Genomic DNA, 24,735 nt, shown 5'->3' on the forward strand with positions numbered 1-24,735 from the left:
GTACACTACGAAAACAACAAAATAAATTATTCACAAACAATGATAAACTTTTCTACAGACAAATCAGTACCAAAACAAACACCGATACACAGCACAGTGGCACACCAACAGAAGAACTCACAACTTATTGGTCTTCTCTTTGGTCCAATGATGTTACACACAATGCTGATGCAGGCTGAATCAAGGAGGAGAACAAAAACTTGCACAACATACCAACTATGCCCTCCCTGTGCTGAAATAAACATACACAACAATCCGCTATGCTGTTAACAGAACACACAACTGGAAGACACCTGGTGTAGACAACATTCACAATTTCTGGTACAAAAAGTTTACATCACTGCACCAGGAACTAGCTAAACATCTAACANAAGAAAGATACAGTATAATCAAGAAGACTCAAGCAGCTTAAGGAGTAACAAAAATCACATCTGAGAAATAAAGAACATTGATGAGCTCATAATTGAACCTAAAACTGATCTGATGACAGAATGCCAAGAACTCTTGAATGAAGAATGCCAAGAAACTCGGTGAGATATGTTTTCTTTGAAAAAAAGGATTAATGCCGATATCTGCTATTAAACATCTTTTGAAGAAGTGGGAGGATGCCAGAACAACGGTCTTAGAATGGTATCCAAACCAGGTTGAGGATAATAAGCTTGGGGATCTCTACAATTACAATGCTATTAATTACTTCTGAAAAATCCTGAAGAAGAGAGAAAAGCAATTGACATTAGACACATTCTTTAACCCCCACAAATGGAAATAAACATGACTAATAAAAATGCAAGACTGTGTATATATGTATTTTTATTATTACATATAAATAAACATAGTAAGAAAGTATATATTTTTTATTTTTTGGAGTTTCCAGAACGAATTAATCAAATTGCCATAAAAACCTATGGTAAATCGATGATCNGTATTTTTATTATTACATATAAATAAACATAGTAAGAAAGTATATATTTTTTATTTTTTGGAGTTTCCAGAACGAATTAATCAAATTGCCATAAAAACCTATGGTAAATCGATGATCAGTTAACGAACAATTTGGATAGTGAACAACGTCTTGGAATGGATTATGTTTGTTAACCAATCACCCATTGTATTGATTAACTTATACAATGCTTAATTATAGAGCTATTTATAATTGATAAGCTTTTATTTTTTTTAATATAAGATATACAACATATTTAAACATGAACTTAAAAAGTAGAATTTCAACTTTATCGTATTGAAATATTTTTAATCTTACATGATACAATGAATTACATGTTAATGTTAATAAAAAAAAATTTATATCCATTCGTTAGAATTTTGATGACAGAGAAGACACAAGTCTTCTTCAAAGCCATTTGAATTTGAACAATATTCAAGATATAAATGTATTATAATGAATTAGAATGCTGAATACAGTAAATTATGTGCATTATTCGAGTGAGAATAGTTGTATATATTTGGAATTAGATCTATAGATCAGAGTTGTCCATCCTTTTTTCCTAATGGGCCAAATTAGAAATTTACATATATTCAGTAGGCCACAAAGTACTTTATATAAATATATATTTTTAAAAAGTTCAAAATGTGATTATCAAATTTTAATAACAAATATATATATATATATATATATAGAGTAATTACAAAAAAATACTGTATTATTTATTGACAGTAAAAAAAGAAATTATACTCACACAAAATAAAAATAAATTCAATGAGATTTTTGACATTGCCTTCCTTTTATAATAATGTCAACATCTGCTTTTATGATACTAGTCATAATTGTAAGAATGTTAGTTAAATGGAAATCACTCAACCTATTTCTTTCAGCAGTTTTGATGTTTTTCATGCACGAAAAGAATTGTTTGCAACAGTATGTACTACGCCACATGCATAACAGTTTTCTAGATAAAACAATTTTCTAGTAGCAATTACGTCATTATGACATAAAAGTGCATCTAGTGAAACAAGAATAATTTCTACAACATATTTTACTAAAATAAATGAAAATGTACCTAAAAAATTTAGGGTGCCATGGGTTGGACAACTAGAAGCTGAATTTATGAGTTTTTGGAAACAATTATGAAATTAAATCAGATTGTCTTGATTCTAATTTATTGCAATGATGATAAAACGTTAGCTGCATACATTTTACATTAACTGTTTTTTGTTCATATTTGCTTTTTCTATTATTGAAATTCTTTTAAATAAAATTTTAAAAAATACTCTGGTGTTTTTAAAATGCTTCTAATGAAGAACTGAATTTCTAACATCAATAGTTGATGATTTATTACTTTAAAATATGCAACTATAAGAAAAATTATTAAAGAAAGATTATACATAATGAAATTAAAATAAGAATTTTTGAATAACCAGCATTTTTGTGTATGTACAGTGGTAAATATGACAATTTCCTAATTGCTTAAACTTTTAATTTTTCTGGATAATAAAAGTATGACAATTGGATGGCCAAATTGTTAAGCTATCAGGGAACCATGTACTACTATTGGGGACCAGACAATGAAACCAGATGGATTGAAAAACTTCAGGAATTTTTCAGGGCTAAGGTAGTCTGATTAATTAAGGAGGAGCAGCCTAATGAAGAGGGTTGTCCCTCTTCATTAGGCTGCCCCTCTTAATTAATTAAAAGTATCCTCAGTGTCACAGAGCAGAGAGTAAAAAAAAATATAACTATTCAATATTATATAACTTTTTATACAATTTATATAATTTTTTATATAACTATTAAAAAGAAAATTAACTATTCAATGTAATATTAAAATGTAAATAAAATAATTTTTATAATTTAAGGAGGTATTAATTTTTGTCATCATTAAAAAATAAAATTATGTATTTTCTAGTGTTTTTATTTTCAAACTGAAGAAGAATTTGATAGCTGGTGTGTTCAAGTGCATAAGGTAGGATGGAAAAAACAAGTTAAGTATTTTTTTCCACAAAATCCTATTTTATTAGAAATACAGTATGTAAATAGCAAACATTACTTGATCATTTTTATTGATTTATTTAAAAATAAAACAGATATAAATGGATATATAAAAACAGCATTACAGAATAAAAAAAAAATCAATGAATGTATACACTGTATATCAGAATTTAATTTTTTGTTGTAGTTTTTAATTGCTGCAGAGACTCAGCCTTTGTTTGAACTTAGCAAAGAAAGACCGCTCCATTGGCCACCTCTTCAAGTAGCTGATGATAAACAAGCAGATAGCAGTCTAGGTTTGTATTGTTTTTCATTTTAGAAAAGTAGCTATTTGTTTATACAGCAACACCTCAAATTTTTTTTTAATTTCAGAATTTACATTTGTAGAAGAGAGAGCATTTGAAGCATCTGATGATGAATTTGAAATTTTATAAAATATTATATGTAAATTTTTAAAATTACCATGTACAGTACATGCCTGTATCTATATATATATTTGAATTTGTTTTAAAACTCTTATATTGTAAAAGTTGTATAAAAATAAAAACACACACATTTTAATACACAAGATAACATTTGCTCTTTAATAAAAATTTCTATATACAAAGATTTAATGATAAAAAACAACAATGTACAGGAATCATGCTCATTGCTAACATTAAAAAATAGTGCAGTTGCAAACAAGTGTAGTTTTATATTCTACCATTTTATCAAAATGACACTCTAAAATTTAAATCATTCAGGTTCAAGGCTAACAGAATAAAAAATAAAATATATATAAGGAAAAATGAATATAATATTTTAGACAAATAAAAAATATGACAAACACATTCGATAGTGTACAGTACATTCCAATATCAAATGGAAGTTGCAATTGCTGAAAAACAGCACATCATCATTATTAAATGCCACAAATTAATTTTTGCATTGTCAGAGCTGTAAAAGCTCTAAAATATATATATATATATATTTTTTTTCAACGTAAGCAATTTAGTCAAAACTGCATAATTTTTTTTCTTTTTAGTTTATGACAAAATTGCATTGTTATATTTACAACAAATATTTTATTAAATTCCTCTAAGCAAAAGAACATATATCAACTTTAATAATTCAAAAGTATGAAAATAAAGTTTCTTTTAAAAATATATAATTTTTTTTATGAATGAAGAAAGCAATTTAAGTCCATAATTTGTTAAAATGCTAAACCTTTGACTATCATAACTTGTGCCTCTAGAAAAGGCATCTCAATATCACATTAGTTATTACTTAGAGTATGTGGTAACAGTTTGTTTCTATACACTTGCTATATCAATCTGGACTCCTAATCCATTAATTCAATGCTCAACATTCTAAACTTCAGATATTTTAGCACCTTATATAATTCTATATTTGAATGTTACTTGTACTAGATAATTGTTAAATTTACCCTTCCTTGGTGGTGATAAACATTGTTGAATGACTGAGTGGAATAAAATTATACTTCAAACAAAATTAGCAATCAGAACAAACTTGATAAGACATGCAAATATTAAATGAAACTGAAAAATTCATTAATATAAAGAAAGGAAAACTTACATGTGTAATATTTATAGAATGCTATTTATCAATATAATTAATCAGTTAAGGTGACAATTCAAGTAAAAATAAATACTTTTCATCTTTTTTATAAAGTGTATAAAAAGATGCCAAATATTTTTTAGTAGAAATAAATGAATTCATTTATTCAATTTATTGTTCTTTTACCAAATCTTTTTCACATTGAATATAGAATTGCAAAAGAGTAAAACTCAAATAAAAGGCATAAAAACTCAAATATTTGTCTTAATAGTTAACTATTCAGCAAACATCTATGATGTAATAAAATAGAATATGCACTAAATAATAAAGTATATAATGCAATAATTTTTATATTTATTTCCACATTTTGGTTATTATATTATTTAAGTGTTATTTTTGCTGTAAAACAAATTTGTTGTTCTGAAATTATTAATTGGAGTAAAGGTCAAATGATTGTCAAAGTAAAAAATATTAGCAAAAAAATACATAGTTACTACATTATAAAAATATATCCCACTCAGCCACGGAAGAGTTAAAACCTAATTTAGAGCTTTAAAAACAAGACTTAAAAGTGTTCTAAACCTATTATGGAATTGTAATAAATATTCTAGCACATTGCCACCGTATGGTTTCAATATCTAATTTGTAAGATTAAGATTAGAAACATGTAAAACAAATATCAAACAAAATGTATCAAATTATTTACATGACAGATTCAATATAGACAGTTAAAACTTATAGCTTTCTAGACAAATAACTTAAAAAGGATATTTAAATAAATTACAATAACTTCTAGTTCTATTCACACATAACATGCAAAATATTTTCATACAGAAATCATACAATCTAAAACCAAACATTTTTTTGCTAAATAGCAAGTAAAATTTATGTGTATGTATATACTGCAATTTATTCTTCTCTCTTCTCTGAACTCTTTGACTGATAACTCCGAAAATCCACTACCATGACAGTAATGTTGTCTACTGATCCCCGCCGATAGGCTTGATAGACTAGACTTTTAGCACCCAGATGAGTTTCATTCAAATTTTCATTTATGTGAGCTACTGCTTCTTCATTTGTAAAAGTGTCCCATAACCCATCCGTAGCCAAAATCATAAATTTTGGTTTCAAGTCATCCAAATTAAAGGTTAATATATCTGGTTCTGCAATGATAAGTTTACGATCCTTTAGAGGAAAGTCTCCAAGTGCTCGGGATGTGGCTAAAATTCCAGCAACTCTCCACACGCCGTTAAATGTGATAAAACCTCCCGCTTCTTTAATGCGCCTATGCTCTTTCAACTGAAAAAAATGAAGTAATTCAATGAACAAAATTTATAAAAATATCAGGTTTCCCTTAAAATTTTAAAGTGCATTTCTTCTAAACAAAAAAAAAAATTACTTAAGAATATCTTAAAATATTTTTTTAAGAAACTGTATTATTTCATATTCATTGATTAATTAATTAATTCATAATTTGAATTACCTGTTGTGGTTTGTGATCAAACGAAAGTGGTATAGCAGTTCCTTTACTGTCACAAACTACACCACGAGAATCACCAACATTTGCCACAATCAATTGATTATTATATACAAGAGCAACTAGAGCAGTAGTACCTGAAAATAGACTGATTAATATCTTAAAATACATTTTCATTTTCTAATAACTATTTAATGCATACAGATTAAAGTAAATTTTGTTCAAATGATTTTTTTCCTAACATTGTCATAATAAAATTGCATCGTATTGACAACTAATTGCATGACTTGCAAAATATCTATGATTAATGAAGTCGAGTCCTTTGGATTCTCTCCAAAAAGGTGATAAAACAGGAAAGAATTCTGAAATTTTTTCATTTTGTATTCAATATTAAAAAAATTAACAGCTATTTTATATGAATGATAATAAAAAGCAGATATGCATATTTTTATGTTTTGTATTCTGTGAATATTTTGTCGAACCGATTTTGATGATTATATATTTATCGTAAAAATCTGATTCTTAAATTTCCCATAAAAACAAATGACTTAATAATTAATAAAAATTTTAAAATAATTTAATACTAATGATGCTATAGATGTGCTATTATAAATATACATATAAAACACATTTTGTAAGTTACTAGATCATTGCCAACTTTAATTGAAATTCATTCAAAAAGTTATTAAAAGAGATGGAGATGTAAAAAAAAGATAGATAAACTAAATAATATTTTTGACAAATTACTTAAAACTGAATAAAAAAAAGGGATTTGATGTAGAAAATGCAAAAAAGAAGGAAAAAGATGATGTTTTTAAGAAAACAAGTTTTATTTAAAGATTATAAAAAGGAAAGTGGAGTATAGTATGAAGTTTAAAAAGAAAAAGTTCAGCCTGATTGTAAGGTATCTGGGTCACCTTCAGAGATCAGAAAATCTGGGTCAGTTGGTATTCATGTCTGCATTAAATGTCCTTCACCTTCAGAGTTCATAAAACTTGTTTAGCAAAATCTTGTTTATTATACTGATATCTAATTATATAATTCTGTATTGTAAATATTAATTCGTGATTGTTTCAAATAATTAATAAATTACTTTCACTCAATATTATATATTTTGTTGGAAATTCTGAAATACTACTACATAATAAAATTTTTACCAGCAACATCTCTTGATGCTTTTGCTTTATTCAAAAGTTGTTCGTCTATGGTTAAGATTTCCTCCGTAAGGAGTCGAGAAAATTCGCTTGTTAGTGCCGGGAAAGTTAGGCCGTTGGCATTTTCTTGTTTTTCGTCTTGAGTTTTCGTTATTTTGACTGAAGCTCTTCTATTGATGTGGTTATGACCTTTTGCGGTCTGAAGCTTCTTAATCAGTGTCTTGAAAAGATTTTTCTCTACAAATTCTGCAGCGGACTATAAATTAAAACATAAACTATTTACGGAAAAAAATAAAATCTACTCAAAAATATATTATTTTTATTAATTAAAGCAAAATTTTATTATCTCAATCACCAAATTCAATTTTGGGGTTTAATTTGAATAATTGGCCAACACTGCAAAGGATAATTTTATCAAATTAAATGAAAGATTTTAATTTTAGTTCTCTCTGTTGTTAATCATATCAAATTCAGTAAAATTTATATCAAATTCTAATACAGATCAACTTTATTAGTGAAAATTTTAATAGGTTAATTTTTAGAGTTAAATTGCATTAAATATAGCTAAAAATAGCATAGAAATAATTTAAAAAGACCAAATATAAATAAGCTCTTTGTTTCATGATATATTTTATAAACACACACTGTTTCTTCATTCATAAATGATTATTTTTTAACTGTTTTATTTGCAATTTTTTATTATATTTTAGATCATAATTCTGAAAACACACTTTAAAGATAAAATAAAAGGAAAAAGTTATTACCAAATTACATGATTAATCTCAAAAAGTCAATATACTTAAAGTATTTGTTTATCAGTAAGTTATTTTAAATCATTTTATAAAAATTATATCACCACCTCCACAATTTATAGTAGTTATGAGATGTAACTACAACTGCCATTTGTAGTTATAGATGTTAAGTTTCGGTTATAAGAAAAATAAACAAATTACATTTCTACACACATGCAAATACTTTAAAATTTCAGAAAACATTAGAAAAAAACACTGCCTTTATTCAAATCTAAAGTGAAATAATGTATTATTATTATTATTATTATTTTATTGTACAGATAAAATATTAATAGTTAAATAAATTATGGCCATACCTTCAAACTAAAATATCTGAGTATATTAATATAGTGTATAAATTTATTTGTAACCAAGATTTAAAATTATTGAAAGGGGAATTGGTAGACAATAAAGATATTTAGAAGAATTAAAACAGTGGACAATACAGAAGTGATATTGAAATAGCTGAATAGACATAGAAGTGGTAATCATACAATGTGAGAATTTATAAATAGAGAATATTCAGATGGGATATTGTGTTCAATGTCATCTGCACATCTGGTCATGTATGAGAGATTTTGTGATAAAAAAATATGTAATTTTTTTTTATCACAAATTCTCTTTCAAACAGTATATTTTGTAGAATAATGCTGAGTCTAACTTTTAAGCATTAGCAATACATAAAACTCATTTACACATTTGCAAAACATTATATTTGAGCTTTATTACAGAAATTAATATTAATTCTGATTCAGAGAGAATTTTATTTTTCTGTCATGCTTTAAATGAACAATAATGAACAATTTATATGCAATAATAGCATATTACTTAGGAAACTGCAAAATATAGGTAGTAATTAGATTGAAATTTATAAAAATGCAATGTTAAATGGCAATTATCGTCATTTAGTAGTATGAAAAAATCAAAATTTAAAGCCACATAAAATGAGACACAATAATATGATATTTCAACTCATTCCAAAGTATTAGAGCAACGTTTAGGACTTTCTCAAAATAATGTTGGAAAGCATACAAAATGATTAAATTTAATTTCTAAAAACATAAATCTTTATTATATTTTAATTACTTTCTAGTGAACAAAATTATAGATATAATCTTAAAAACAAGATTGCAAATGCATTAATAAAATTGCCTTGTTTTATTAGTATAAAGTAATTACTATTCGTGCCTTCAAAACAATATTTTACATTTGTTCTTTTATTAAGTTTTGTGATTTATGCACACTACATTACAAAATTAATCTTAATTAATTGCTTCATCATATCAATGATTTAAATTTATATATTTTTCTTGTTGAATTAAATGAGATCCAAAATAAAATAAGTTTAAAGATTTTGAGATCTTTCTGTATATAACTTGTGTGTTTGAACAGATGAACAAACAAAGCTTTGTGCAATTTAATCACACAATTAAAGCTTGAAATTTGAATTATGCATTCAAATTCCAAATTCTATAAGTTAATATATACTTTATGATAAAATGATTCCAACCACTAAATAATATTTGAACTTTGTATTATTCTATTATAGCAACAGTATAAAAAGATTAAAATCTGAAACACAAATAAAATATATACAGTTTTAAAATTAAGTAAGAATATTACAATGCACTAATAGTTCAATCAATTATTTTGTAGTTCATGGTATTTTGAAAATTAGTAAATTATTATTCAGAGCAAATGTTTTTGTGCAATGATGCAAGGCCCCAACCACTCATATACATCTAAATATAGATATGCTACATTAAAAGGAATAAAATACATTAAAGTGGAGCAAGATCCAGTTCTACAATAAGTTTGTTCAAACCATTGTACAGTACATAGTTTAAAAATAAAATTCTTAAGAAGTCAAACAAAATTTAAACTCCGTTTATGTAAGAATATTTCGCTTTATATAAAGTGTTGTAATTACAACTTTTGTAACAAACTGCACAGCTAAAAATATTCGTTTAAAATTGCCCGTTATTTTTATAAATCGAATATGTAAAAACTTTTACCATAGAAATTTTGGAATTAATTTTTCTTTACTTTTATACTGAATTTGATTATTTATGCAAAATGTCAATAGATACAGACAAAGATTAAATAATTAAGCATTTGGAGATTCAATCATTCCGGTTATTAGTCACACTCTCTTACTTCCAACTGAACCAGTTGTATAATTTACACTAGAAATGTTTTAAAACTTATACAGCCAGTATGTTAGTCTGTGTGTATTAAAACTGATATTAGATTGAATTTTTTAGTGGATTTTGAAAGTATGATGTTTTAGAAGTAAGGGTTGGATTTTGAAAGGATAGATCTCACCTCTCCACCGTGTCCGTCGAAGATGCCGTAGAGCGAGATGCCGTTTTCGGGATCGCTGACCAGTTGGTATCTATCCTCCATCTTCGCCCTCCTCCCTTGGATAGCATAGACGGCAGCGTCGTCTCCATCCACTTCCCAAGTAGCATTATCGCTTCCTTGAGGCGAATTAACAAAAAGATGAAACCGTCCCTTCCCAGCTGCATTTAGCTGCGCTGCCAAATGGAATTTATTCAAAAAATTGATATTCCAAACTTCGCACGACTGCAACAATAGAACTACGGCTACGACCGCTAGACTGACGATTAACGTTTCCGGCCTTAGAAGATTACGAAAAAATACCGCAAAAGACGTCCAATTTAATGGGAAATTAATAATAAAGCGCGACATCGTCTTTAATTGAGACAATACGACGATTTCTTCTTCTAATTCGTTTTCCATCTTTTAGCTGGCAGCGAGTTTGCGCAGTGAAACATGAAGCGAAGAATAGATTATTACGTCATATGGAATTTCGTCGTGTTAATTTCTTTAATATCTTTTATAGTTTACTTTATCCGTTTACTTTTTCATATCTGGTTAAATGGATAAATTAATTGATGAAATTCGTCCGATACGGATATATAATTCATCGCAATTGAGTGTCTCGTGCCGTTCTATTTATATTTAGTGCCAATGACGTTGGCTCCATTCAAGGTATCGTTTACGTTTCCAAAATACACGTTCAAGTAACTTTTGTCGATCTACAAAAAACAGGACTTAATGAAATGTTTAGAATCTACCAAACTCTAAAAGAATATCAATTATTTTAGTTATAAATCTCCAAAGTTTACTTTCTTAGTGAAAGAGAAAGTTGTGATGTCAACAAGCACGTGCTCAACTTATAATGAATCTGCTCAACATTATGAATTTCAATTCGCCTCTTATTTAAAAATATAAATGGAAGTAGCTTAATGATTTAACAGTAGACTTAAAATATCTTTGGAAGTATATTTAGCTTATATTTTAAATGGAAACTGAAAAAAAGCATGTTTCAATTTAACACTGAAGTTTTAATATGTCAATTTATTGATTATTATTAACAGGAATAAAAGCTATATGTATTTCTTAACTGATTTTTGTAATCAGTTATGAGTTCAGTAACACTGTTAAGATAAATAAACTTGGTTTAATGTACTTGATTAACCATGATACATTTTATAATTGTAGGTTAGAGTTTTTGATCTGAGATAAAAAAGTTAAAGGAAAATTAAACTTGTTAATCTAGTTTTTAAACTTAGTTATATATATTAGAATTAAATATACTGATAAAATTAAATACTGAAGTTGAATAATGTAGTGACTGAATGTGATGCAATTAAGATTTGGATTGAAAAATAGACTCTTATTAAAAATTGCTTTACTAAGAACTAAAGTAGTACTTCAGAGCTCTAACTTAATTAATAGAAACTAATGATAATAGTAAATAACTATAAAAAAAATCACAATTGTCTAATTTTTTTGCAATAGAAATAATACTGCTGTATAAGCTATATTTCAAAGAATAAACTAATATGAAGATATTTATTTATTTTTTAATTAAAATAAAAAATATATATTGTTGAGTTTGAAAACATCTAAGTTCAAAAAAATAAATTGTTTTTATTCATTATATCTAATATAAGATTTCATATATTGTATTAATATATTACTTTATATCTAATTTTTATTTTGGTTTTATCTGATGATAATGGGAATATAAAATTTTATATTGTTATTTTTATTATCTCAGTTTTCATGTACAACTGTTTTATTAGAAAGTCTGCTAAATTATATTTTTAAAATATTTCTATAGCCTAACTTAAGAAAGATATAATTTTCATATTTTATATTTTTAAAAATCAATATAATNGGGACTTAAGCCCCCATCGACACAAAAATATTAAATTTTATTTGTTCGAATTTCAAAACGTTTTTAAGAACATTTATGATGACGAATTTGGTTTATCTGTGTCAAATTATTTCAAATAAAAATATTCAGGAATAAATGTTTATTTAGTTCAATACATAATTATTTGTGTAATAGTCACAAATAAATAACTTGTAACAATAAGGATGAATAAGTAAGAACTTTTAGTTTTCTAAGTTTCAATCAAAAAAACATTAAAATGTGTTACTATATTTTTCAATAGTAAAAGATTTTAAGATTTTAGTTAAAATAATCATTAGATTCATAATCAGTTTTTGGGCTAGATCTCAATCAGTATTTCTAGCTTGATCTAATTAATTTTGATTTATATTTAAACCTGAATATCTTAATTTATCCTCAGGAAATTAATATTTATTTCTCGAGGTTTTCTGTTATGATCTACTTTGTATATTTATCATTCTTACAGTATTAATATGATATTATGTGATGAAAACAATTTTTAAGGCTATATTCTTGTAATATAATGTAATGTTACATTTTTTCAATTGCTCAGGGCTTTATTATATTTAAATGTATTATAAATTTTCATGTAAATTCTATATTAAAGTTGTTATTGCCCAACAGTTGAATTGAACATAATAAAAATCCTTATGTATGTAAAAAATTAATAGGAATAAAAAGTTTCAATACTAGGATTCTTTTTTTATAATACTGTTTATTTAAGTGGTAATATATCTAATAAGCTGAAGCTGTCAATTCAAATATTGTAAATCTTATAAAATAAATAACAGAAATTTGCTACTTAATCTAACTTATTACAAAAAATACCAGAAACTATAATATATTAAAACCTTAAACAGATGCATTTTAGTCTATTAATTTTTGTTAGGTAATTAAGTAAACAATATATAACAGAGCATTTATTAAAAATTTTGAATTTATACTTACTATTAGTTCATAATAATTATAATTAAGAAATTTTTGAGTTATGTAACTTTTGTTTTAACATGTTACTTTAATGTCAGGATCAAGAAAATAAAATTTTTACTAATTGTAATCTTATTTATTTATCCCTGCTTAATGTTATCCTTCGATTATTATTATCAGTGTAGTCGAGTCACTAGTACAGTACTTACAATAATACTGAAGTTTTAGATCAGCTCAGATACTGTAATTTCAGCGGATAACCTACGTGTTATCTGTGTTTGAAAGGTATGTGGATTATACTCCAATGTTAATTTCCAGCCACGAGTTACAGTTTGCTTATATGGTTTACCAGTAGCATGCAACCAATCCACTGGACCAACAATTATCTATTCATACGTTCGCAAGAAATGATACCAAGTGTTTAACTATACTCCACACTGTTTTTACAACCCTACGTATTTCGATAGATTACTATTTAATTTTTTAATACAATAAAACCAATAATTTCATAAATGCGGCCAACTCTAAATAATTTTATTGAGGCGGAGCGTTAGCGAATTCTCTGCTATGTGGCTTTAGAATTGAGTTCGTTCTCAAAATTTGATCCGTCGATTTTGATTAAACGTTCTCATTTTACATATCAGATGAGGAAATTAAAAACGTAATAAAAATTGGAAGTCCGTAATTTAATTTTCAAGATACAGTGGGACCAAAGTGACAATGTCCAAGGTCATGCCCGCCGGTGGCTGAGTGGATAAAACAACTGAACACTGGTGATTAGTCGTTGGTACGTGTAGTTTTCCGGATTTTCTTCATGTTTCTGACACCTAAATAAGGGCCAATTTTCCATATAAAGTCCTACCGGAAGACATTTCCCTCGGCAGATTGCTCACATGTCGCGTTGCCATATACAAATAAACTAAACCTAAACCAAGGTCTCTAGAATGAGCGTGAGCAATTTTTTTAAAATTCTTTTTTATGCCAACGACGACACCACTGTTGTAACGGCAAGTAATCGTTGTAGATGATCCCGAAACAATATTCTAGACTTGTTAGCGTTTCGATTCAATTTTTAGTTCGTGTTCGGACAGAAAACGGACTGTACTATACCTAATACCTTAGGATTATTCGAAAAAAGTAGACATCTTTTATCTTTAAAACAACTACATTTCCGACTGACATTTCCGATTTTAATGGTTTATGGTTGTATTGTTTAGACACTTCCTGACTGTGAGACATATTTTTTGAGTGAAATCATATTTTCTCGAAAAGTTAAATATAACTTTTGGAGAAGTGGTATACCTCTTTATAATGATGCTCTTGGCTATGATGTATTGAGAGAATAAGGTTGAATCTTGTATAATTCATATACAAGAAATGTTTAATACTAAAATTTATCTAACATCTCAGAGACATTTTTAAACACTATTGTCAGATAGTGGCGGATTCAAGGGAAGGGCAATAGGGACTTAAGCCCCCATCGACACAAAAATATTAAATTTTATTTGTTCGAATTTCAAAACGTTTTTAAGAACATTTATGATGACGAATTTGGTTTATCTGACCGTCCGCAATACAATCGCTGTGCATATGTTAATAAAAGCTATTTATCAATTATTCAAATATTTAAAATTTTTGAATAATTAGTTAGTACTTTTTATAAAATGCTCAAGTAGTTTTAATTTTTTAGTTATTCCCCTTTGGGAGCTTCTAGATCCGCTACTGTTGTCAGATACTGTTATCACTACTATCATAAGTTGAATTAAGTTCTGCAATCGTCCTTTGTTGGCTGAAATTCTGTTGGCCTACAGATATCTAGAAATTTTAAGCCATATCGAATGCAAAGAACAGCATCAATAGTGTTACATATTAATCTATTACGTAATTTGCTTTTAACCAGGTTCATAGAAGAAAATGGCAATGTGGACAAGTTTAATGCAAATATATAGTTTCCATGTCTCCCATTGTCTGCAGCATCAGTATCATTTTTCACGTCCAACCAAAAGTATATACAATCCAAATATGTTCTGTGAATTTCGGAACCATTGATGATGTCTTCAATTCATCATATGCAGGAGAAGTAAGATTTAGGGAAACAGACTAACAAAAGCAATGAGTAATTTTAAGCAGAATACAACTACTTGCTATTTTATTTTTCTTAACAGAGGGCATTTTGTAGCAGAGATACAGTACAGTATTTATATAGGAGAAAACATTTATTTAAAAACCCCAAAATGCTTCGAAACTAGTATTAAATTTGTACTTTTTAATTTTTGACTCTCTGCTTTGTGGGCAGAAGAGGCCTCTTTCCAGGTACATAACGAGGGCAGCTACATGATAAGAAATGAGCCCGATCTATCCGGGACAGACCACCTTTTGAAAAATTTCTGAGGTTCTTCTTTCACTTGGATTCAATCCCGGGTTGCCCAGAACGACAGGTCAGTGGTTTAATCGTCTTACTCATCCGGATGGTTAATCTGTGAACATTACGACACATTCAGCTTAAAGAATGTGACATCTTTCACGGGGGTTGTTCAAAAAGTTTCATAACCAGAAGTCCAGGTGTATTGTGAAAAACGTCATAAACTGAAGGCTAAATACCAGTATTTCACACTGAAGGACAGCAGTAGACATTATGTTCTAGCAATTCCAATAGACTTCTTGCGTTCTGTGATAAAAATGCTGTTATGAAAATGGAAAACTGTCGACAACAATGGAGGCCACATTAAACATTTATAACACTGTTCAAGTAACTTACGGCCCACCAGTGGCCAAGAAGTTCCCTGAACACTAGAAGTCCGGTTGTGGGTTCGCGCCTCGCCAGGACATACAGTTTTCCGGGTTTTCTCCACGTCTGTAACGCCTGAATAGGGGCCAGTTTCGGCATCCCCTTAGGCAGATCGCCCAAGTGTTGCGTTGCCATAACTTAAACAATCGAGTAACTTATATTGTTGCAGTGCCACGCTATTTTTGGGCTAGTGATAATTATCTTTAGGCTACAAATCTTAATACGCTACTTTTTTATTTTCATATATAAAATCGCAAAACATTTATTGTATTATACAAAACTAATAAAGTTTTACTTAATTTCATTACATTTAATTGTATAAATAAAGTTGCAACGTTTAACAAAGATAAAGATACTTTGCTTCTGTTTTCCATCCGTCGTTTGCTCCAGTAGACAATCCACAAGCACGGAGGCGACCTTACTTGTGAAATTGTGGATTGTCTACTACCAGCATTATCCTGCAGGAACCACCAATTTTCTTTCTCAATAAGTGATCCAAAAGTTATTAAATTTTGATACAACAGTTCTTGATACAGTGGAAACACAGGGGACCTTAAAACTGAAAACAAAAGCCGCAGTCGCTAAGTTTCTACGTTCAAAAAATAAATCGCCTCGCCTGCGAATGACTCGCTTTGATTTAGAGAAAATTGATGCAGATACACCGAATGTATATATATATATTACAAACTTATTTCATTAGTAAAAGTGCATAGTTGTAAAATAATTCATTTTTATTGTTTGGACTACAAACAGTTCGAATCCGCTACTTTTGGAGCACAACCACGCTACTTTTTAACCTTCAGATCTGGCAACGCTGTAAAGAGTGAGACGCGGGGCGACGACGAGGGAGGAACCCGAGAAAAACTCAGTCAACAGAGATTCAGAGAAGTTGTATTAAAGAATTAGTACTATCGAGATATAAAGGAGGATTCGTATATGGATATTTTGTCGAAAGGTGTCCACGTGGTCAGGTTGTATTCTCTCAATTAACTGTGATAGACATCGCAAATTGCCCAATTCGCTAGACAAAGAAAAGGGATTCCCTTCTAACAATCTTCCTATCTTTCTCTAACCTAAGTAACATTAGTTTTAGTTTAATTTAAGTTAATTCTAATCTATATATATAAAAATGAATGTATGTCTGTCTGTCCTTCATGCATTACTACACCATTTATCCGATTGCCATGAAACTTTGGAAAGTTGTTTAATACAATCCCGCGAAGGTTTCTGGCATAGTACATTTATGCTACGATAGGTGGCGCGCGTGTATACGAGCATTTCATATATAAAGTTGACATGAAGAGTGCATACGCATAAGTTTGCTTTATTCGAACTTTTCGTCTTAAATGTTCGATTTTATGTTTGAATTTATATTTATGAATGATTCTGGAAGATCCAGCTTATTTTTTGAATTTAGTAAACCTGAAGAAGAACCCAGAAAGAGTTACAAAAACGTTTATTCATCACTTACAAGTTAGTGGTACCATGCACTGGTTAGTGGTTGCAGTGAGTCTTAATTATCGTTATCCCGGTGTGGTAAGCGGATATCTAAAAATTTTCTAATTAATCTCAGAAGAGAAGAGACATTCTTGCACTCGATAAAACGGGTAAGATCGGCTATAATCTAATAATCTTAATCTTCGCTATCAATACTTTTTTCCCGAGCAATGCCGAGCTCATCTGCTAGTTAGCAATATAAGACGATCCAAACGGATTGTGAACTGGCCAGTTTCGGAACTCACACGTGTAATTAGATCTACGAGCATTGTTAACGAGGAGAAATAAACGGTGAAAATTCTGTATTTTAAAAAGGTAATGTGTAATATTACGGACGGTTTCGAGATCTGTAATTTAAGTTGACTGGAAATAAATAGATACCATTATTGTATATTTGAAATACGTGATAGTCCTGTTTATATAATGTGGTTCTCATTAATCCGTCACACCACAATATATCTCTACAAGCGGCCGGATGGCCGAGCGGTCAAGGTGGCAGCCTACCGCTCTGGGGGACCCGGGCCCGAATCCGAACGGGTCGAAAAATCCCCAGGAATTTTTCGGGAGTTGTCCGTTCGGATATGTCGGGCCCCGACCCTCACCACCCGGCAGCTCCATTGTGGGCCTGGCCGAACCCATAATGGGCTTGCAAAAAGAGGTCCTCTTAGTGCCCACAGGGTGGAAAGAGTTAAAATATATATATATATATATATATATACAGTGTTGAATAGGCATACTTTAATTATGATCTTGTATTATTAGAAATTGAACTTCTTATACGAATTTGAAAAAATAAAGTATCCTAACTTGTTCAGTTTCATTGAATTTTCATACTTTTAAAACTTTGAAGACTTTTCCACTGCAGAAAGATGAAAATACAGTATTTAATTTTGTATTTTATGTTTTACTTGTATTCATTCTCATTTACGATTTAGATCTAGACTTAATTTTTGTTGTCATCAACTCTCATTTAAACCAGCCGCTTTCACTGAAGGTCATGCTTACCCAATGGGAGAAGGCCGGATGGCGGAGCGGTAAAGGTGGCAGCCCACAACTCTGGGAGATGAGATCGAAAAATCTCAATAATTTTTCGGGGTGATCTGTCCGGATATGTTGGATCCGTCCCTCACCACCCGGTCGCCTCATTACGGGGTGGCCAAACCAATAATGGGCTTACGAAAAAGGCCCTATTAATACCCACAGGGCGGAAAGAGTTAAAAAATAAACCCTTAATGGGGGAAATTATTGCCGATCATATAGTCCCAATGTACTGATTAGTTTAATCGAGGCCTCGTTTCAATCTTATAACTTATGTAAAACAAATTCGCTAAAATGCTATCTTACCAGTGTCCGAGTAAATAAAATCGCAAGGCTGGTCGTGGGTTCTCGCTTCACAATGGAATTGCCCACGTGTCTCTACGGAGGAACCATTTTTTAATTACTGTATTTTTCAGAGTTAATTTTAACAGTAATTTTTGAATGTTTTGTAGAAAGAGGACATTTTTTTAAGTAAAAAATAGGGACATTTTTCATCTTGGATATGTGTATCTTAGACCCAATGGCGCAACTTTCTGCATAGAGATTCTATGGCCTTTATATATTATATCAACAATATGATGAGAATTTAAATATGAAAAAAATAATTTAAATAATTTAAAAAGATATTTAAATTTTAGAGATAATTTATTTAAAAACTTGTCATTTTACTTGAAGAACGAGTGGTTACCATCATAGAAAAATATACAAAAATAATAAAGTGAAATAATAATCAATAATTTTTTTAAATATAAAAAATTATAGATGATTTTATTACATTTTACTTCGATATTTTATGCAAATATGTCTAAACTCTGGATTAGTAGGCTTAAAACAAAAATATCGTGATTTAACAATTTTTATTATTATTTGTAAATTTACGTCAGCAAATTTGAAGAGACAAATTGATATTTTCTATTATCTATCCTTGATTTAATAGGAATGGATGTACTGTAAGTATTTTATTTTTTAGTTACGAAATAATTTTATTAATTTATCATTAATGTTTACGAATAAACGTTTAAATTTGAAAAAAGAAAGAAGAGACAAATGGTTTTTGACACATTGTAATTCTTAATTTTTCCAAATTTTATTATTAAAAATTTAATTTTGTAATTAATAATACTCTAAAATTTGAAGTAGGAAGTATTAAGCTTTTTATTACATTCCTTAAAATTTTTGTTAAATCCTTTTTATGCTTTCTTAGTTACATTAGTTTATTTTTATTTAGTGAGAATCCAATTATAAAGATCGTAACCAGTGATGGAGAAGAAATAGAAATTTCCAAATCTGAAATTTGCGGAAAAAGTGAAATATTTAGTGCTATGTTGGAAGAAAGAGAAAACAAAAGAATATTTAGAATGAGAGTGACGGAAAGTTATGAATCTTTCTTAAACTTTCTCGGGTAAAATTTTAATTTCTCAATTAATTGATATTAAATGTCTTGGATACGTGTATAAAATTGAAGAAAATTAGAAAATTGGTCATGTAAACGTTTGCTAAAATTCTTTATAATACGTATTAAGAAGGTAAAAATATTAAGATTTATAAAAAGGAAGACAAATTTTTTTTAATTCTTTTTCTACAAATCCATTTTTTTTTAAAGTAGTAAGAAAGATGTCAGCAAATAGACATATTTTCTATTGATGTATAGAATTTTTGTTTGGCTAAGTATGTTGGTTTTTACTGGTTGTTTGTTGATTAGTGTAAATGTTTCTTTTAATAACAGTTAATTTTGTTCACTTTTTTTACACTGCTAGCCATTAAAATTGCAACAGCAAGAAGGAAAGCAAATAAAAAAAAAAGATATTTATTGTACATAAACAGTATGGCATAAAGACAAAATGATTAAATTTGTAAGCAGTTTGGGAGATTTACAGGGGCGCGAAATTAGTGGATACAATTGCCACCCCGGGGGCTAAAACGGCCTTTATCCCTTTAAGCATGGAGTCGAACTGGGCTTGGATGACAGAAACGGGCAAGTCATTCCATGCTGCTTCAAGTCTATGCCATATTTCATCAACTGTATTAGCAGGAGAGGGGTGGCGGGCCAGTCTCTCAGCAACCCATGACCAGATGTTTTCAATTGGTGAGAGATCTGGAGACCATGCAGGCCAGGGCAACAATTGAATATCCTCTGTATCAAGGAAGGTCAGAACATGACGTGCAACATGAGGTCTTGCATTATCTTGTTGGAAGATGGCATTTTGCAGGCCTCGAAGATAGGTCACAACCATTGGATGTAAGATGTCAGAAATATACCGATCTTCATTCAAATTACCATCAATCCAAACTAGAGATTTGCGTGTCGTGTACCCAATGGCTGACCATATCATCACACCAGGTGCAGGGCCCCTAAGCCAATATCAAAGTCTCCGAGCAGCACATCAGGTCTGATCGGAGCCTTCAAACATGTATACGGCCATCAGAATGCTGCACGCAGAACCGGGACTCGTCTGTAAAGACGACATTGTCCCACTCTTGTATCTAGCTTTGTCGTTGGGTGCACCAGAGTTGCCATCTCTCTCTATGCTGCATTGTCAAGGGAAGCCGAAGTAATGGTCACCATGCTGACAGTCCACGCTGCTGCAAACGTCGTCGCACCGTACGAGCAGATACTGGACGTGCTGCAAACAAGCTAATTTCCTGACTAATGGTCCGTGATGTGGTTGTACGGTTTTGCACGGCCGATCTCACAATGTGTGTGTCCTCTCGGGCATTAGTCATGGGTGGGTGTTGAGATCCTGCATGCTGTTCAGTAAGACCCTCAGCAACCCATCGATTCCATATTCACATGACGGTTGGATTTCGACCAGTGCGAGTGGCAATATCACGGAACGATAATCCACATTCTCGATAGGCAATGATCCTGCCTCTATCGAATTCCAACACTTGTTGGTAAGCATTTCTTCTTATTTGAGGCATAACACGATATTCTGATGAAACCGCGACCTTACAAAGTGATTTCCGAATGAGAAATCCACTGCACAACTTTTCTTTTATGCAGTGCTTCAGATGTCATTTGTTCCTCCTGCATTGTCTAAATGCACTGAAATACTAATCATTTGCATATCCCAACCTCCTCTTCCTTTCATATGATTTTGACGTTCATACGACCATTCCTTCCTGGTGTTGCAATTTTAATGGCCAGCAGTGTATTTAATTTTATTTAACAAATTTTTACTTTTATTAATTGGAAATGAAAGCTGCTATTAAGAGATGCATACATACTACTATTTATCATTTTGTATAAATATAATTAACTAGGAAATATTTTAAACTTTATTTTCTGTTTCATTACCGAGTTTGGCTGTTTTTATTCTGAAAATTCTAAATTTGCATTCCCTGATAATGAAAATTCAAGTAGAAGTTTAGCTCTTCGTTTACAAATCAAGAATGTTTTGTTTAAAAGCCGAATTTAATAATTTTTTAAAGTTTTATTATTAACTTGTTTTTGTGTCGTTACAATATTAAGTTTTTAATTCAAATTAGAAAACATTAGTCTTAAAATATAATTAGTCCATCCAGTTTTCCATCTCGGAGAGGCGGATTTTTATGTGCTGGTCCTCCGAAACTATTCTATTTTGAGCTCTCTCTTCATTTAACTAGATCTCCTTTAAATCTTTCCTAACTATGAATTTACAGTATTATTTGGTCTACTTCTCTTAGTTCCTAAGCTATTAATTTGATTAACCAATTCATCATTTAACAGGCTCAAGCTATCTAAAGCTATTTACCATAAGCCTTTCTGTAATGTCCTTTACTCCTAAATTCTCCGTTATATGATCTTTCTTAATAATAATGTAATACCAAACACAAACCTGAGCAAGGGCGTCCTCAGAGGGGGACAAACGCGGCACTTGCCTCCCCTGGAATCGAGAAAAAATTTTCACAAATTATCTTAACTGATCGAGACTTTATATCCACAATCATGAATATCAATCTATAATATACTACAACAAAATTTTTAATAATTAAATAAATATTTATTGGTTTTAATTGTCTCCAAGCTTTGTCTCATCCTGAAAAATTTTTAGGACGCTCCTGAACCTGAACATTTCTGCTACCTACGTGTTTTTTTACCTGAAATTTCTTCATTTAGATTCCTACAACATTACAATCCTAACAACAATTTTTTTTTATTTTTGACTTTCCTTTTAATCTAATTGGTACTATTTTATCACAAGGCATTCCACTTACATTCTGTCACTTCTGCACATTTTTATATTTATTGTGTGTCTAAACCTCTTCCAATCTCTAATATTGATCCTAAGCATTTAAAAATTTATTTTGTAATTGTATAAATATTCTGCTTTTCACAGATATATCGGAAGAGATGATGAGAGAGATCGATCCTTATGCGAATTATTAGATCTTTATAAGATGGTCAAAAAATACCAAATTCAAAAATTAATGGACAAATTTAAAATATTTCCGAAGCTAATAAATATAGAATTTGCTTCAAAAGCTTATAAATACGCTATAAAATTCAAAGATCTGGAATTACAATATTGCTGTTGGAAACTGTTTCGAGAATTTACTGATGATCACATCAAAGGAGAAGAATTTATCCATTCTGGAAAGAAGACAGTTGAAAGATTTGTTACCTGCCCGATTTACACTAATTTATCTGAATCATCATTATTTATCGGGCTGTATAGATGGGCTAAATTAAGAGTTTTGAATAATGGCTTTCTTCCCGAAATCTTTCGTATTAGAAATGAAATGGAGCCTTTTCTGTGTTATATTAGATTTTTGGTTATGACACGTGACGAGTTGGAAGTAGTTTTCAAAAAAGGTATCTTGAATGAATCTGAAATAACAGAAATCCTGAATTATTTCAGCAAGGTTGGCATCGTATCTGTATCTTGCAATATCAGTAATAATACCAAGAAGAGAAACATTGACGAATACTTTTGTTTGTTTGAATATCATAAACTTCGATGTTTCAAAACTGAAAAAAGGTCATTAACACCAAAAGATGATTTTTTTTGCGAATTGACAGTTTTTTCTAAATGCTATCTCCTTGAATTACATCTTCCTATATGTCATTCTAATCCATTTCCACTTGCTGTCAACGTAAAAATTTTCCGCGTAAAAGATCACTTGGTGACTAATTTGAACTCTACGAAGGCAACTTGCTCTGCTACAGGAGAAATAACTATACCTTCTTATACGATAGTTTTTGAAGGAAAGTGCCGATATATAATTAGAGCATATTTTATCCCCAAAATGAATCAAGATAATAAAGTAACTATAATGAGATCGCCTAATTATTACCACTTTGAAAACGAGAGTTTTGATAATGTTCGTAATAGATTATATTCATTTGTTACATTGTTTTTCTAATTTAAAACAGACTAATTATATGACAGATTTTCCGAATTTTGTATGTCTAAATGTTTGAGTAATAATATAAAAATCATAATAAAATTTCATTTAAAAAAGATTGCTTATCAGGCTTCGTTTTTTCGCAACGCGACACATAAGCGATCTGCCGAGGGGATACCTTCCAGGAGGACTTTCTATGAGAAACTGGTTCATATTAGCTTTTATTAACGCAAAGGAAACCCGGGAAATCCACGTGGCCAGCCCGTTGGCCTACAACCAATTAACCGACCTGTATTCAGTAAGTTTTATCCATTCGGCCACTAATGGGCTTATTTTAGTTTTTCTTATGGGTCTTTGTAATTTTTTAAAGCCGTCATGTGCATAGTAAAAAAACGATTGAAGGAATAAACAATAATGCTCTAGAAATAATAATTCAATATTTGATTTTATAAGATATTCACTGAATATTTTTAGACAAACTAGAAATTTTTTTTATGAAGCTCGGAAAAATTTATAAAATTTTTTCTAAATTTATCACGTACAGTGGGTGATCGATTAACGAACAGATCGAATAACGAACACCCTACAGAACAAACAAGAAGCGACGTAAAATAATGAATACCGATTGGTCTTCCTTTGTCGTGCGGGAGACGTCGACATCGACGTTCAAGCCGGTATATACCGATCGGATAGTATTCTTCCGAACTTTGAAATTCTCCCTTGAAATTCCAGCCTTTTATTTTTCTGACAAAAACAATTATTTTATAGTATTTGTGAGACTGTCGGGCGGGCACTCATTAAGTTTTGCATCAGTTTTTATTTTTGAAAGGTGAGAGTATAATAGCAAAAGGTGGGCAGAAGATGTCTTATGTTGTTGGGCAGTATGGCTTGAACAGGTGTACAGTAGGCCGCAGTTCAATCTTATCTATGAAAGATACAGTATAATCAAGAAGACTCAAGCAGCTTAAGGAGTAACAAAAATTACATCTGAGAAATAAAGAACATC

At 29.8% G+C, this 24,735-nt stretch overlaps 3 protein-coding genes across 6 annotated transcripts in view; 2 read left to right on the forward strand and 1 right to left on the reverse strand.

The window, feature by feature from the left end:
- LOC111639637 (cysteine protease ATG4A-like) overlaps positions 1 to 3,484 on the forward strand; it is a 23,311-nt gene extending 19,827 nt beyond the window's left edge. The window contains exons 7-9 of one of the 2 annotated variants that reach the window (XM_023385536.1): positions 2,862 to 2,936; positions 3,132 to 3,240; positions 3,317 to 3,484. In XM_023385536.1, coding sequence (XP_023241304.1) covers positions 2,862 to 2,936; positions 3,132 to 3,240; positions 3,317 to 3,378 — 246 coding nt within the window. In that variant the 3' untranslated portion in view covers positions 3,379 to 3,484. The remainder of the gene's footprint in view (positions 1 to 2,861; positions 2,937 to 3,131; positions 3,241 to 3,316) is intronic. The other variant, XM_023385537.1, reaches the window with a different exon arrangement.
- Positions 3,485 to 3,666: 182 nt separating this feature from the next.
- Positions 3,667 to 10,794, reverse strand: LOC111639636 (protein phosphatase 1L-like). Its single transcript, XM_023385535.1, has 4 exons — positions 10,249 to 10,794; positions 7,136 to 7,388; positions 5,985 to 6,115; positions 3,667 to 5,800 (listed from the first exon to the last, which is right to left on the reverse strand). The coding sequence occupies exons 1-4, from the start codon at positions 10,684 to 10,686 to the stop codon at positions 5,411 to 5,413; spliced, it is 1,212 nt and encodes a 403-aa protein (XP_023241303.1). The 5' UTR covers positions 10,687 to 10,794; the 3' UTR covers positions 3,667 to 5,410.
- A 5,907-nt stretch (positions 10,795 to 16,701) lies between these two features.
- On the forward strand, positions 16,702 to 23,848 carry LOC111639647. Of its 3 annotated transcripts, XM_023385560.1 has the most exons (4): positions 16,711 to 16,837; positions 19,339 to 19,351; positions 19,630 to 19,803; positions 22,721 to 23,848. In XM_023385560.1, exons 2-4 carry the CDS (start codon positions 19,341 to 19,343, stop codon positions 23,745 to 23,747), a joined length of 1,212 nt encoding a protein of 403 aa, XP_023241328.1. In that variant the 5' UTR covers positions 16,711 to 16,837; positions 19,339 to 19,340; the 3' UTR covers positions 23,748 to 23,848. The 3 variants fall into 3 exon arrangements, with proteins under 3 accessions (XP_023241326.1, XP_023241328.1, XP_023241327.1); XM_023385558.1 differs by lacking the exon at positions 19,339 to 19,351 and having other exon boundaries at positions 16,702 to 16,837; XM_023385559.1 differs by lacking the exon at positions 16,711 to 16,837 and having other exon boundaries at positions 19,139 to 19,351.
- Positions 23,849 to 24,735: the final 887 nt, after the last annotated feature.

This window comes from Centruroides sculpturatus, unplaced genomic scaffold (assembly GCF_000671375.1).
Source record: "Centruroides sculpturatus isolate CEXI.00-Female unplaced genomic scaffold, Cexi_2.0 scaffold1179, whole genome shotgun sequence".
Classification (NCBI taxonomy): Eukaryota; Metazoa; Arthropoda; class Arachnida; order Scorpiones; family Buthidae; genus Centruroides; species Centruroides sculpturatus.